The sequence below is a fragment of the Pseudonaja textilis genome, chromosome 5 (genome assembly GCF_049901715.1).
Source record: "Pseudonaja textilis isolate UNSWEBS1 chromosome 5, rPseTex1.2, whole genome shotgun sequence".
In the NCBI taxonomy this organism is placed as follows: domain Eukaryota; kingdom Metazoa; phylum Chordata; class Lepidosauria; order Squamata; family Elapidae; genus Pseudonaja; species Pseudonaja textilis.
The window spans coordinates 60860479-60876998 of record NC_141994.1 but is presented as its reverse complement, the minus strand read 5'-3'; the positions used below and the strand labels follow the sequence as shown (position 1 = coordinate 60876998).

Here is a 16520-nt window from a genome sequence, read left to right as displayed (position 1 = left end):
TTTCAGAGCTCTTAATTCCTTCACCACACAGTAGAGAATTTAAAACAAGAGGCATGTTCTGTAGGAAAATACATTCTTTATTTATCTTCTAAAACAACAAGCCAGAAATATAATATACGTTCAGCTGGTTTTTTTTTCTTTAAAAATTTATTTTCTTTAAACTTTTAATAGAAAGAAAAAGGATTGTATGTGCCATCTGTCTAACCATTCTGTCCCTTTCTCCAGGATGTGTGCTACCCTGAATTATTCTGACTTTCACAAAAGGATTTTTATTCCTCTTGAATTCTCTACTGACATTTCATCCCCAGAAAGCACAATGTATGTTTATGCCACAATTACTAATATAGTTTGATTGTCCTTCAATATGGCTTCTTGACAACTACCAAGAACCATTTTTTTTTTGTTAATGTTGAAAGTGTTCTGGCTGCACCTAATAGCCTGGATCATATCTAGGAAGCCTTCACAGGTGATGAAGAAATTTCTGTTTAAATTAGATGCATGCATTTTTTTTTTCCATCTGTGATACATGCGCATGTATTATTAATTTCCCGTTTTCCATATTTTAATCATCTTCCAATTTTGATTGGGATTCTTCATCTTTTTTTGTTAAACAATTCTACTCATAACCAACAAAGAAGCTTCAGTGGCACTACTAGAATCAATAGCTGAATAATTGAGTCCCATTAAAATTATTAGGGCTATTTGTCATATTAGAACCTGTAGCATACTTTATATCATGTGGGAAAAATACTCTATGGGTTTGCATATTACAAATTCTAACTATGGTATTGTATCACTGGATGGAACAATTTCCCTAATGTACATTGCACTGCCATGTATATCTTGTATTATTTTGATCTTATGCATAGGTACTCTGTTACATGCATACAAAGAAGGGTATATAGGCTCTGCTCTACTTATCCTTCAAGTTCTACTTCAGCAGCAGATCTGAAACTGTTTACATGTGAATTTGGTACAACCCTTTTCTGAGTTCTTTGCACTGCATCTAGTCACACTTCATAATAATAGCAGCAGTACAAGGAAAAAAGATGTTATAAACCCCTATATTCACAATATAGGCTGTGGATACATAGAATACAGACTGTACAATAGGAAGTTGATGAGATGCAAGACGTTGAGTATCATGTGGAAGTTCACAGATGTTCCTGGACATCAGGATAAGAATGCTAAATATTTTAGTCTACGGTCCTTCCAATCATAGCTGAAGGCACAGTTTCCCAGTAATATAATGAGGACTCTTCTCAGATAGGATTATTGCATTCTCCATTCCCTACATTTTTAGTACCTCGTTGTACTTCCAAAGAACTCCAGTGTCTTTGGGGCTAACTTAATATCCACCCATCATTTTTTCATCTCTCTTTCAGTTATTTCACCTTTTCAAATACAAGCTTCTAAACAGAAATAGAAATCCATAAATCTGGAAATATTAGGGCCATCCCTTCTCCATATTAATAAAAATAAATCAGGGCATAGGCTAAGATATGTAACTGACATCCCAACATGACAATAAGAATGCAATGAAGGATAATGTTAAAGATAAGAATAGGAGTCAGAAAGAAAATGGATTTTTTTGCCCTTCCTCTTGTAATTTTTATTGCCCAGCTTTTCTTATTTCCTAAACACAAATGCAAATGTGGTTTGTTTGTGCAATCATATCATCATTATTTCTTACAAATAAAATAGAGATTTTTTTTTAAAGATACAGCTCCGGTATGTTCCATTTCAAATATGTTGTGCTTTCTAGTCAATTGCAGAGGTTAGATTCCTTTGGGAAAACTACGGTATAGAGACAGTAAGGTTGAAGTTGTGTAGCTAGCAGATTCATTGCTAGTTCTGAAATCCTGGGCATAAATAAATGTGGTGGAAGCAATACAGATAAAGTCATTGCTTTAGTGTCTTCAATTGTTTAGTTTTGTTCATTAGACTGAAATAAAGCAGAAATGGAGCTTGTTCCTTGGAAGAACTATAGTACTGATATAGTTCATTGTGTGAGAAAAAGTTTTTTTTTTTCATTCTTAACATTTGCCTTTGGTCTTGATGTTGGCTTTTTGCACATTATGTCAGATGCCACAGCCAAATCCTCCAGGAAACGTTCCATGTGATTATATATTTTTTTCCTACCACTTGTGTCATCCCTACATGAAAATAATTCTCTCTTTGAATCCAGTGCTTCTCTGCTAATAGAACAGAAACGGCTTTTCTACTCCCACGTTGGAATCTTAAGTTTATCTCAGTGTGACTGCTGCTGACAGATGACATGGGGTGATTTGTTTTCTTTTTTAAGTGAGAATTCTTCCATTCACAAACAGAAGCTGCTGCCAAAGGCATCACATCACAAAACAACGTAGAACGAAGGGGGCCTGTTCCTTGCCCAGCTAGGTTCTCTTTCTCAGTGGCAAGGAGTAAACCTCAGAATCTGGGCCACCTGTTAAGCTACTTCATGACTCTAAGGATCACAAAAACTGTGGCTTCACCGACCTCTTGTGTCATCTTCTTATCCCAGGAATACCCACTGTGACGGCCTAGAGCAGGTTACCATGGCAATGTGTGCTTTCCTCTGGAGGCCGCACTTTATCCCACTTTCAGTAATATAAAATGAGTCCTTAGGCTGGTTTTTCTCTCCCTGCTGCCACCAGTTTAAAGAAAAATAAGGCTAACGTGATGCAATGTTTACTTGAGAAAAAATACCTAGGATGAGAATTCATATGTTCAGAATGTGCATGCGCATAAAAGTGTGTACATGTATGTTTCAAGGTGTTGTCTGAGTGCCTGAATATAATTTATTCAAAAACCTGCTCAGAACATTATTTGGACTATCCATATATTTTTAGAAGAAATCCTATGAGGATTCTTTGTACTGTATACACATGGATGCAAGTGAAACCCACAGTTAGAGAGGGTTAGCATGAAGGGGCCACACATTTTCAGAATTGCATCCTTCCTATCACATTTCAAACTTGGTCTTTGATCAACCAGACGAGGCTCAGGGCCTTTCCTAAAGATTGATCTTTTAATAGGAGTGCCATGATCCATTCTTCTGAGGATGATTTACATTGTTCTTTATTGTAGTTATTGGGGAGGTGAGAAGCTGAATGGGGAGTTAGGAGGCATATATTTTTAACTCTCCACAATTACGTACTGATGATATGCAAAGAAAGATGTGTATAGAAGTGTGGATAAGTATATAGCTTATAAGCACATGTTAATATACACATTTGCTTCTTTGTTATGTTGATGATGATACATCTAAATATTCTTTATTTCTAGTGTTAAAAGAGGTTAGACTTCCATTAACTATGGTGGATTCAATTACTGTACAGGCCTATGAGCCTGGAGTGTTTGTGAACTAGATTTCTTTAGCTAAAATGAATAAATAGGTGTACAATAACATGAGTGATGCCACGGGGGGGAGTTTAGACACGTTAACAAATGTTTTTGAGTGCCAAAGACTCTGTGAGGCAATAGGTATTTGCAAAAAAATTTAAAAAGCCAGGAAATCAAACAAAGATGCTTGTTTGGCTGACCTTCCCAAGAAGTGGCCATTAATGGGAAGTCTGGTGCAAATAAAAGACATCTTTTATTCACCTGGAGTTCCATGAGAACAAAGGAAACTGAACACGAACCCAGGGCCTGGTGTCCTGAACTCATAAACACATTTTACTAGTTGGACCAATGGGATAATTGCACAGTCCACCTGCTCACCTGGGAGGAAGTATTCTTAAGTCTTGGCTGTATCCTATTCTGCTTCAAATTTCCAAGAAGATTCAGGCCACAGAGGAGATCTGTTTTTGCTCCTCGTGTTCTCCCTCCGTATCACCCATTAACGGCTGCCTCTTCTTCAGCTCTCGATGGTACTTAGCCATGAGAGATGCATAGATACAGCCATAGGCTGCTGCTACCACCATCATGATACACACAATGCCACAAACTACCCCAGCAATGATGACTGTTCCAATGGCTCGACGCACGCTGATGGGTCGTGGCTTTTGCTTCTGGGGGCAACCCACACTGGGCTCCTCTTCTGTTTCAGGACTTGTTTTGGGTTTGGGGGCAGTTTGGCTTCCCTTAGTGCAAGGAGGGCCAACATTGTCCAGCACAGTAGAGCTGTTCTCATCCTCCAGCTGGGAACAGTAGTTAAACATCTCCATGGGTACCAAGCGCATATCCTTCCCCCGCAGCTCCTTAGGCAAAGTACATGCCAGCTGGTCTATCTTTCCTCCTATCCCATAAGAGAGAAAGAAAAAAGCTTAGTTCCCTACCCTCATGTGAGACCATACTGGGTTCAATGTAATCATGCATTTCAGTGGAGCTGTTGTGGCTGAATACTTCAATATTGGAGTGGCCTACAGTTGCTTACCTAAATAGTAGCTGCATTAGCATACCAAGAAGGTCAGGATTGTGAAACAATTATTAAAGCAAAAAGCTTTTTGAAAAACCTGCACTTTAAGATTGGGTTTCCCTCATGTTTAAGTATGTAACAATAAACTTAAATAACCAAAACTTCTAAAAACATGATTAAAAGGCAAACAAAAAGTAATAAACATAATGCGGCAGCAACAGCTGCAAACATTCTAGAACAACACCAAAAAAAAAAAGCTTTAAAAGAAAGTGGCCAATTACTTAGAGACATTATGAGCTTCACTGGTTAAGTTCATGCAGGTGCTAGGTAAGCATTGATTAAGAATGTTAAATTCTGATTGAACTATGACCAGGCAGATGAACTGGATGGGTGAAGTGGCTCTCTCCAACTTCTGATTCGAAAAATCAAGATATGAGCTGACACTATGCTAATTGGGTTTTATTAGAAGGATTGTCATAATTAAAATGACAGTGTCTCTGCCCACTCAAGAGCTCCAGATCTAAAGTGAAATGTATGTATATTTAGAAATGGATTTTGAGCACCTATAAAAGTAGTGGCCAGTCTATAAATACATTGGCAACCAATGGATAATAATCAGTAGAAACATCTAACTCTCTATAGTACAATGTGAAGAATTTGCTACATAAATTTGTACCAGTGATGATTCTGGTTAAACAGAAGATTTGAATACTAATTATTAATATCAGATTTTTAAAGAGAAGCCACTAAGCAACGTGTGTCAAAAAGGATACTTGGCAGTACCATTAGCAAACACTTAATATTTCCCACCAAAAATATTGATAATATTCTCAACTAATCTAGTCAAATCATCCATTAAAACATTAGTCACCATCCAGTTACACACCGTTGATCCATTTTAAAGATGGAAGAATCTAAATGCTTATGGGTGACCAGTGCCAGGTCCTATTGAAGCAGTGACTCTCTATTAAACAATCCAAGACTAAGTTCTCATCACTGGCTTTATCCCAGCTTTGATCTGTGTTCAATTCTTTTGCATTTGCAACAATTATGTTTAGAAACTCCAGAATGATTGAAATGGATACCCTCCTTATTTTGATCCATTGAAAATAAACTCACTCCCAAGAAGTTGAATGACTTTGGCTAAGCAAATATATCTGCCTAATCCAACTACAAAACACAACAGTGTCATTAACAAAGTCAAATTATGCATTGTGACTATCCTCCTAATCCAAGATCTGAAATTTGAATCAACCATATCTGATTAATTTTTCTTTCCGGTAATCCATAGTAAACTAGCAAAAATAATCCTCAATTTAGACCAATCTTTAATGGTACCTACCTCGATAAGAGAACCATTCCATCCAATATTTAAAATCTCTCAGATTACAGTCACATTCCCAGGGATTATCTCCCACATGTAATTGTTGCAGGCTGATTAATGGCTCAAAAGTTACCCTGTCCAAATTCTGCAGACGGTTTGATCGGAGAGAAAGCCAGCGAAGAGAAGGCAAATCATCAAAAATGCCTGAGGGGATTTGAGCAAGTCCATTAATGGAGAGATCCAACTGATGCAAAAGAACAGTGTTCTGCAGAAGATCTTTGTCCAAACTTCTGATGCTGTTATTCCTCAGCTGTAGTTCAGTAAGATTAACTAGGTCTCTGAAAACATTCTCAGGAAGTTGATCTAAGAAATTGTTGGAAAGATCCAGTCTCTGGAGAGCAGAAAGATTGGAAAAAGCTTGTTGTGACAAGGTGCTGAGTTGATTGTTAAGGAAAAGGAAGGTCCTGGTACCAGTAGGAATGTCCAAGGGGATGGATGAAAGGCCTAAATCACTACAGTCCACCTCCAGGGTACCACTGTTGCACTTGCAAGAGGAAGGACATGTGATGAAAGTCTCTGCTGCACAGAACGAAAGCCAGCAGGCAAACACTGCACAAGAGAAGAGGAAAACCAAGCACAATATATTGAAGCATCTTCCATGGCTGCATGTAACCACAGTTTCACCTATTAATGCTACTTTATCTTGCAACCAGATGCACATGTGTCTCCATCACAGTAGAATTCCATTTAGTAACTTAGAGCAGTGGCTCTGAACTGGTGGGCCGTGGACCACTGGTGGTCCGCAGGAAAATTTTGGTGGTTTTCAGAGAAATGTCCTCCCCAAAGCACCCCCCAAAGCAATTAATCCAGGCTGTGTGGGAACACAAGGCTGCGCTGCCCACATGGCCCATGGGAACACAAAGCTGCGCTGCCCACATGGCCTGCCTACCCGCTGGCCCCACCCTTCAGCCAACCTTACCTTGAGTAGAGCCACGCAAACTGGAACTGGAAGGTAAGACCAATGGCGGGGAGGGAAATCCGCCCCGGGATGCCTTGCTGGCTTTGGTGGGAAAGTCGATCCAATATTCCAGGATGACCAAAGGGCCAGTCTCATGACTACTGCAGCTCTGGAATATGGGACTGACTTTCTCACCAATGTCAGCAAGGCTCCGTCAGTCAAAATTCATATTAGTAGTCCGCAGGATTTAAAATTACGAGTTTTGTGGTCCCTGAGGTCCAAAAGATTGGCGACCCCTGACTTAGAGGATGGTTTTTAATACTTTTGATTCTACAAGTTCTAGAACCAGTTGTGTTGTGTTCTGGGGTGTTTCTTGTGGGCCTTAATGCCTCTTTCCTTCCTTCTTTCTCTTTAAAAGGAGCATTATGAGCTGAATGGTAGCCAAATGAGCTTTTTCACAGATTAATCTTTGTGCAGCCAGATGGATTCCCACAGTGTGAGCTTCCTTTTAGCTTTTGATGAGCTACTGGGGCTAAAGAATAAACATCCTCACACTGGGAAAAAGAAAGGTCATAGTTCCCCAGAGGTTTTTCTGCCTGATACCACAGTGTCCAGCATCCTAGATGCAATGGAATTAAACATGAGTAGAAGATCCAGAGCTATAAAATAGAACTAGCTAGTCAGAGTTTATAAAGAATATATTTGCTTGTTTTTAATGAGCTCTTCTTAAGATACACGTTAGAACATAAATTATCTATTCAATATGTTGCTATTTTTTCAATGAGATTTATTATACATTTGATTTATTACAAGAGTTGTTTTATTTACTATCTTTTGTTTAACTCTTCTAAATTCAAACAGTGCCCAGACAGCCCTCAGTACTTATAAATTACAAAAGTATATCATGAATAAGTAGCATAAGCAAAGGTTAAAACATTACGCAAGTGCCCAAGACATTAAGCATGGCATCATTTGCTACAGGTGAAATACAGCATACCTGTATTCTAAAAGTATATCCAATCAATAAATAACCAACTTCCCATAACTGAATGGCAAAACTCAAGGAAAAAAAAACATTCTATTTTCAAGAAAAGTGAATAAACGCACCTGAAATTAAAACTTTTTTTTTAAAGATTTTGATTTAGATTAAATCTAGAATCAGTTAATATGGGACTGAATGTTGATACATAATTCATTACTATGATTCTATAATGAGTTCCATCCAAAACTATTTAATACTCCTATGTCAGTATTCTAAGACAAATAGAGTTAATCTGTAACATCAAAATTAGAAAAGGCTATAGAGCAGTCTTCATAACTACCCTCCTGCTTATTATAGAGGTCACAAGCAGCTGTAGAGATATTTTGATGCATTCTGTATATCTTGTTGGCACCATAGTTCCTATTATTTGATTAGAGAATTTAATTCTTCTTAGAACATCTCATTCTAATGTAGGATTATGCCTGATAGACCAAGAAGGAACGGAAAGTGACATGTGTTATTAAAATAATCTTGCCTTTGGACGCCTGACAGAGTACCATATTAATAATACAGTGATATTTCTGATGATGGGGGAACATTTAATGCTTTTGTGTACAGAGAAAGGTGAGAATATATCCCAGAAATGCATTACTCTTCTATGCACATTTAATCAGATGCCCTTCTTTTTGTTGGTCTGTGACAGAACTTTTTTGAAATACCATTGTTCAAAATGATACATTGGTGCTACTTCTAAACAACTGAAAATTTTAGCTTAAGAAATAGATATACACCAAAACAGTCCTGGTGAAAGAGATATAGCCAAGAGAAAGAAAAGACCTCAATTACTTTTGTTGCTGAGGAAACAGAAGTGCCAAGAAAAACATGAGTAAGGCATGTGGTTGTTCGCGAAGGACAGAAGGTACATGTATCAAGATCTGAAAAGACATTTTTTATGGATGTTCAGCAGAGCAGCTAAGATAGTTTTTCATCCCATGAAAACCAGAAATACTTACAGAACAATAGTTTAAGAGAAACAGTCAAGCATCGTGTATGCTCTTATGTCAAGAAAAGATCATGTTACTTTGTAGGATGTTCAGGACTCTGGTAAGATGATCCAGAAGTATAAGATTAGGCTAGGGCTCAGTAGCATTTAGGGTAAATAATTTATAATGGCAATCTAGGAAGCAATGGTGTTTAACAAAGGTAAGGCTCTGAGGTGAAAAGAAACCATTTTCTCAGCAACTTTCATTGACATATTGTACTTGACCCCCAGTTGTAGGTTTGGATGAGTGTCACTACCCCCTGCTTAGCTTAACTGCACACATCCTCATTAATGAACCCTTTTCATAATGTGCTACAGAGATTGATAGTTCACTGAAGTTTATTAAGCTTCTACTTCTGCATTGGACACAAAGTATTTTCAGATATTCCTCTTCCCATCCTTTTTTACTCCAGCATAGAAAGGGCCATTTTTAAAGGACACTTTGGCCTCATTCCCAGCCTGCCAGAGAGACAGGTTAAATTTATGTTTAGCCGTTCAAGTTTTTAAAGTGCTGTTTTCCTTGTTCTCCAAATACAGTTTTGAGTGCGGACACCAGCTTCAGTTCTTCACTAAACAATGTAGTTGACGATATGAGCCTCGGTGGCCCAGTGGTTAGAGTGCACTACTGCAGGCCACTTCTGCTGACTGCTGGCTGACTGCAATTTGGCAGTTCAAATCCCACTAGGCTCAAGGTTGCCTTCCATCCTTCTGAGGTGGATAAAATGAGGACCCAGATTGTTGGTGGCAATATGGTGACTCTGTAAACCACTTAGAGAGGGCCGTAAAAGCACTGTGAAGTGGTATATAAGTCTAAGTGCTATTGCTATTGCTATGGTCAGGAACTGGGAACTACTCAGCTTCCAATAGATACTTGACGCTTCTGCAGATCCTCCATACTATCCTCCATATTTTAATTTCAAGCAGGGGTGTCAAACTCAAGGCCTGTGAGCCAGATCCGGCCCACAGGGTGGTTAGATCTGGCCCATGGAGCTACCCTGGAAACAGCGAAGGACTAGCCCATAGTGCCTCTGTCAGCGAAAATGGAACTCGGGAGCCCATTTTCATTGACAGAGCGCTCAGGCCACCACAGGTGCCCCCAACACAAGTGACATTGAGCTGGCCATGCCCACACTGGCCCCCCGAGGTCAAACACAACCGTGATGCAGCCCTCAATGAAATCGAGTTTGACTTCCCTGGTTTAGAGTATAGGATCCTGAACAATTAATTTTCATAAACGCTTTTAAATGAACTTTTTCATGGACAAGCACTGCTCTGAAAGAGTGCTAAGTATATTTTCTTAAATATGGCTTTCAAGTTTAGAGCACTAGACCTGACATAGAGCTCAGTCAGTGCACTCCACCCACTTCAGTTTATGCCCCACGGCAAGCAACTGGTTTATCAGCTAGGTTGGTTTTTTTGACACAGGCTTGGCGTTCTTCCAGAAGATTACCAAACTGTTGTTTAAATTAACAATCTTTCAGAAGAGTACAAAAACCACATTCATAAATAATCCTACTGATAGGCTGAGTAAAATATCTTCCTGTCAGTCATCTGTTACTCAAGTCAAACACTCTGTCCTAGACATCTATCTGTTAACCCTTAAACACATACAACTAGTGGTTGTTTTTGCCCTTGACAAGTAATGACAGAGTCTCTTTGCAGTGAGATGAGTGGCAAACAAATTTAAATAAATTAAAATTAAAATAAATGAATAAAACATGAGGGAATCCACCAACTGCTGTCCTAAAACTGCCCATCAAATTTGTCAGAACAGAACCATTTATCAGCCTCCTTGCTAAGAGACATTAAGCTTGGTCCCAGGGGCGATGCAGTTTATTTCAACATACTTTGTTGGGAGAAATATGCTGACTCTATAAAGCACTTAGGGAGTGCTATATGAAGCAGTATATAAGTCTAAGTGTTATTGCTATACTTTTCTGCCGACACAAGGAGTGGAAGACTACATGTTAACATCACTTTAAGGAAGAGCACTTAGATTTGATGTTCTAGCTGGAACTCATCATAAGTCAGTGAATAATATAAATTAATTTGGAGGTGATTGTGTTGCAAAAGGAAATGTAGAATGCTTGAAAATATTTTTTTTGAAAATTTTATTGATTTTTAAAAACAAACATAAACAAAAAAAACATAAAACATCTTTTTTGAAAGCCCATGATCCCGGGTTACATCTCTTCGTACAGACACAAATTCAAGTTCATGCTCATTTTTATATTCCATTCCATATCTTATTACCATTCTACGTTTTCTATATAGCTTCTCCCCTCTTTTAACTTTCTTAATTTTATTTTATTTATTTCATCTCAATTCAAATCATTGTACTTACATTCTTTGTCTGTCCTGTTTCAACTGTCTATTATCTTTTCTCATTAAACAAAATTTCTCCTGTAATCACTGATTGGAGTATGACTCCTTTATATTTTTCCCCTAAAATTATAACACTTAATATAATACATAACTTCCATTCAGATTCTGCTTGGTACATTCTAAAACTACAGACTGTATTTTTTAAAAAAGAAAAAAATATAAATATATAATATAATTAAAACAACAATCCATACCAATTCAATTCTATCATTAATATTAATATTCATTTAAATTTTAATATTTTACACATTACTTTTCAAATAAGTATCATACTTCTATGGGAACACTTATAAACTTTCCATAGTTACTTCCCCCCCCCGACTTCACTTATATTTTATAAAACATTGAGTAGTTAAAATGTTCCCATTCCTTCCTAATTCAATTCTCTCATTTATTTCATTTCATTTATTTTGTTCACAAAAGTTTCACTGAATTACACTGACTATTTTATCCCACTTTTTAATCATATGTTGTTTCCAATTTTCTAACGTTATTTCTATTACAAACATAACAATACAATCTTATGTACCTTTACAGAATCCCTTTTTCAGTTAAATTTTCACCCATTATCTCTGAATAAGTCTTGTTTCTTTACATCTTGCTCCAAACCTTTGTAACTTCTCTTCCCTTCCTTCTTCCCTTTCTTCTTCTCTCTCCCCTTTTTACCGCCCTGTCTCTCCACCTCCATTTCCCTCTTCTGTATTCCCCTTTTCTGTTGCTTTCCAACATTATATCCACTTTCCACATTATTTTTCCCTTTTTGGGCTGTTTTTTAAGTCTTAAATTCTCCATTCTCTTTCCCCCCTTTCCCCTTTCTTCCCCAGATAGAGTTACTTGTTCATTAGATGGCTTCTTCTTTGTCCCAATCTTCTTGTTCCGCAGTCTTTTCTTGTTGTTTCTTGTAGACACAGATCGCCATTTCTAAGGATTGAAAAATGGAGCCAAAGGAGCCCTTCCCTTCTTGTGCCTCTTTATATTTTTTTAATTCCATTTTCAGTTCATCCAGAAGTGATGCCATTGTAGATTTTTTTTAAACAACCACCCAATTGTTTTTAGTCATTCAAATATAATTTCCAGAAATCCCAAAGTCACCAAGCAATCCAAATACACACAAGCTGTTTCTTTTAACACTTTCTTCTTTTTTCACTTTCTCTTCCTGGAGTTACTATTTAGTTGCAAAGTTCCAGTTAAAATGTATCTTTTAGAAGTCTTATTAAGATTTAACTTTAGATTCTTTTGAATTCCAGGCAGACTCCTCCTTCCAAATCCTGCCCTTATTCTTTTCCTCTCCCTTCCCACTTATAGCAAAAAAAGGATTTTTTTAGTGTTCAGAAAACTTTATAGTCCCTTTGGCATTTAATTATATTTTCGGCTTAATACCTATTGGTGCCAAAGTGGATTTTTCCAATTTCTTATTCAGCTCTCTTCGTTATCAATGTGAGGAAGGAGAGTGAAGGAAAAAAAAACCTTCCCCTTTTCACTTTCATTCGCTGCTTCCGACTCTTCTTTGGGAGCAATGTTATCTTTTATAAAATTTAAATTCCAGGGTACCTTAGTTGTTGCTTTTTATCCTGGTCAGCCAAAACTTTCACTTCTTAACTTCCTCCTGCACTTTCTTTTCCGGTTGAGTGCTTCTTTGAGGTGGCCATTTCTGACCGTCGCTCTTACTGCCTTCAGGAAAGGGAATTTGGCCAGTTGGGGAGGAGAGATGCAGCTTTCCTCGACCCTGCTGGCTATCTCCCCTCTCTTCACCACCTCTATGGGGTGGCTTAGCCTCAAAGCCAGCTGGCTCGGGGTGCTCCAGCAGCGAGCCCAGGCAGAAACCACGCACAATCGCGGATTCCTGCCTGCCGCCGAAGCCCTGCAAACTGGAAGTCTGTCAGAATGCTTGAAAATATTTGATGGGACTCTCCAGTGCGATTACCCTTGACTTACTTTTCTTTAGCTTGTAAATCATGTCTGACCTCACAAATTACAAAGTGATACCAAGTGCCTTTTTGGTCTTTCGCATTTTTTAAAAGTGCAAGCAAAAAAGCTTTTCTATATTAGAAAAAGGCTCACAGTCCTCAGAACTGTAGCTATTTAATTTGAATGGCTTGTGAGCATAGAGGGTGGCATATAGAATTTATGAGATTGAATCATTGGATATCCATCATTATCATAAAAATGATGCATTTAGCCTTCTCCTGATACTAGGCATCCTCTCTTCTATAGTGCAAATGTATAGGGCTAATGCATTTTATTATTAATGGAGCAAAATATCAACTACTAGTGAAATGGCCCAGTAAATGTTTTAAAAATAACATCATTATGAAAGGTGGTAAAACATGCCTGTTGCACATATTTTGGGTACTAGAAACAAGATGGGAACATTTTCTCTCTCTCTAATTCATTCAGGCAAGAATTCTACAGCTTCTTTCTCTAACGTTACACTGTAGAGTATCTATGCAAAGTCCCAAAGAATATAAGGTCTGGATACTGTTTGCTGTTACTATAAAACCAGGCTATTTTTTTCCTTTACTGTCATCTAAAAAATAGCAATTGGTCCCTTTGCAAACATTTCCAATAATACTTACAGCTAGTTTTTCTCCATCTCAAAGAAAGTCTGTTGCTCCACCAGTAGCCACCACTCAGAGACAACACAATGTTTGCTGTTTTCCCCATGGTGTTTCTGCTTGCCAGAGAAACTGGCACATATACTTGGAGGTCTGAACAGAAATGTGGCTAATCTGGAAGATAAAAAGCAGAGCAAAAAAAAATATATCATATGATTATCAGGTATCTGGAAGAGAACCTATTGATGGAGCCTGACATTCAAAATGAGGCCTTTTTCAGAGATACCCACAGAACATAAGCAGGCAAGGAGACACCAGTAGAAATCTCTGGACTCCAAGCCAAAGTGCTCAGATGGGTCCCTAGTGATGAGAATGCTCAGGCATTAATACCTCCCCAGGCTATGGCAACTGAGAGCACTAGAAGGAAAAGAAGAAGGAAGTTTATCCATCTGCTTCTTCCCTACTGGCATCACAGCCGTAAGACAGGGCTTAAGAAAAGACAAAGAGAGTGAACAACAGAAAACCCTGTGGAAGCCACTAGGACTTCAAAAAGCGCCACATTCACTCCAAGGCCCAACCTCCTTCCAGGGGATGTGATGCCTGAAGTGAAGGCTGGAGGAAATGATATTGCTATCCCTACAACATAAGGCAATGAATAACTCAGGGGTGGGGGAAGCAGTTCATCTTTTAATTGCTCCCTCCTCCTTTCTGCACCATTCCTCCTCCACTATGTTTCCTAGTGACCAAATGTGTTGAAGATATGGAGCAAGGAATGAAGCAAGGGGGATCCCAAGACTATGAAAAGGCAGCCACGTGCTCTATCTCATTAGGTTTAAGCCCTTGGGCAGATGGTAGCAAGGGCCTTCTAAATGATGCTGGAGTCTTTATTGAATGGCGGCTTTGGATGTCACTTATAAGCAATCGTTTCAGGAAACTGGTACCCAGCCAAAGGACAAGTTACCATTTTGAAGGTACTCCCACATTGTTGCTAAAAAGGGAAAGCAAGCTAGTGTGAGGTACGAAATGGAGAATATGCTTATTTATTTATTAACTTTAGTACTTTTTAAAAAAGAAATATCAGGAAAAGAAGCAAAGAAGCAAAGCACAAAGACAATTATAATACATACAAAACTATGTGTACAAAGTGCTTAAAAACATGAAAAATTGCAACAGAAGAAAAAGAAAAAGTAGAATAAATATTATACAGTTATAATTCTCTATACGGTTATCTAATGTAAATATTATTCAAGTAATCCACAGTATATTAATTTTAATACATTTATATAACTATCAGTCTTTTTTAACCTACTGTAATTTGTAAAAATGAGTTCCCTATTTCACTATATTGTCCATACAAAATCTATGTCTATAGGCAATCCACTCAAAGGCAAGTGTAATTCTTCAGTCCACTTAAGAGTCATACGTTTAGCTTTCCAGTGTTGCAAAATCAGTCTTTTAGCCATAGTAAAGGCACAGAGAATCCTTTTACATTGTCCAGTTGTCCAATTCCATGTATTAGGTATACAATTCAAGAGAATATTATCCTCTGGAAATTTTAGCTTTTGTCACACAATCACATTAAGTTCAGAAGGATATATTAAAATAACAAACCGGATTAGTGAATTTTACTGCCCAAGGTATTTTCTGCTTTAAAAGTGACTAGTATTATGGAAATTTTGTAAGCGGTAAACGTATGACACTCCCCCACCCCCAAATGTTCTAAAAATAATATAGCATAAGATTTGTGAATGAAAATGTTTGGAAAAGTTTAGATGTCCAATTTTGGTTATTAGGTAACTAGTAAACATTGATTAAACCACCATCATATTTTATGCCAAAATTGCAACTGCAATAAATTTGAAGAGGGTGCTGTTACATTTGTCAAATCACCATTCTGTAAGTGGAGTAACACTGTTCTTGTGACAAACATGCAGTCCTGAAGGGAGATATGTAGGTTACAGGCACCAAAATGGAACCAAAATGACTTTATTGGGAGGGAGCAATTGATGACACAGAAAGATCTGAAGTAGCTTTTGTCCACTCTTCTGGTATTAACTGAAGAACTTCTGACAGTTATCTGTTTGCACAGTGGGAAGCAGTAAAAATAGTTTAGGAAACATGGTAATCTGCCTGCTATGTATTACTATATGTTCAGACCAAGGTTGATCCTTTGCATGGCTATGTTACTGTATTTCAATGACCCTTTTAACCAAGCCTGAAAGCAAAACCTGCAACCGTGACCTTCTTGGCTTCCTAAATGTGCAACTATGGATTGGATAAGAGGAAGTCATTCTGTTGTTTATGGTCTTAGATGTCTCTCCAGGGTTAGTTCACACCGACTATGCCAACACGTGCTGTGTGTGCAGGAGGACTCACATTCAACCCGATTTCTTGGTGGGGATTGAGAAAGGCTTATCTTACGTGCATAGACTACATTGAGTCTGATAGAGCCATGATCACCTCTTTCAGTATTTCATAGCCAAAAATATTGAGTGATAACTTGCTGGATTATTGCAGAATGTTCATGTCACTCCAAATGCTCTTCAAAATATTTAGTGGCCATCAGCATACAGTCATCAAGTAGAAAAGAGGGGGAAGCCAAGGGTAGATCTGATGTGCAAACCAGTACAAGGTTTATGGAGATAATACTTCATAAATTTCCAGGGTTCATAAAAAGTTCAAAGACTAAAGCCCCTAATGAGCTCCCAATCTGTCATCTAACATAGGAACTCCTCAAGGCTCAGCTTGTGGGGTTGAGATATATATATATACACACACACACATACATATATACATACATATACACACACAGATACACACACATATATACATACATACATACATACATACACACTGTTCGACTTGCTGAAATCAGTGCTCTGGGGGGAAGGGAAGCAAATAAATAAAATTAGTG

At 37.9% G+C, this 16520-nt stretch overlaps 2 protein-coding genes across 3 annotated transcripts in view; one reads left to right on the top strand and one right to left on the bottom strand.

The window, feature by feature from the left end:
• The window catches only part of CACNA2D4 (calcium voltage-gated channel auxiliary subunit alpha2delta 4), a 160656-nt gene that overhangs the window by 90959 nt on the left and 53177 nt on the right, over positions 1 to 16520 (top strand). The window lies entirely within an intron of this gene.
• The window catches only part of LRTM2 (leucine rich repeat transmembrane protein 2), a 33458-nt gene continuing 16994 nt past the window's right edge, over positions 57 to 16520 (bottom strand). For both annotated transcript variants that reach the window (XM_026706651.2, XM_087935078.1), the window contains exons 2-4: positions 13628 to 13780; positions 5703 to 6293; positions 57 to 4240 (exon numbers count right to left, since the gene is read on the bottom strand). In XM_026706651.2, coding sequence (XP_026562436.1) covers positions 3786 to 4240; positions 5703 to 6293; positions 13628 to 13715 — 1134 coding nt within the window. In that variant the 5' untranslated portion in view covers positions 13716 to 13780 and the 3' untranslated portion in view covers positions 57 to 3785. The remainder of the gene's footprint in view (positions 4241 to 5702; positions 6294 to 13627; positions 13781 to 16520) is intronic.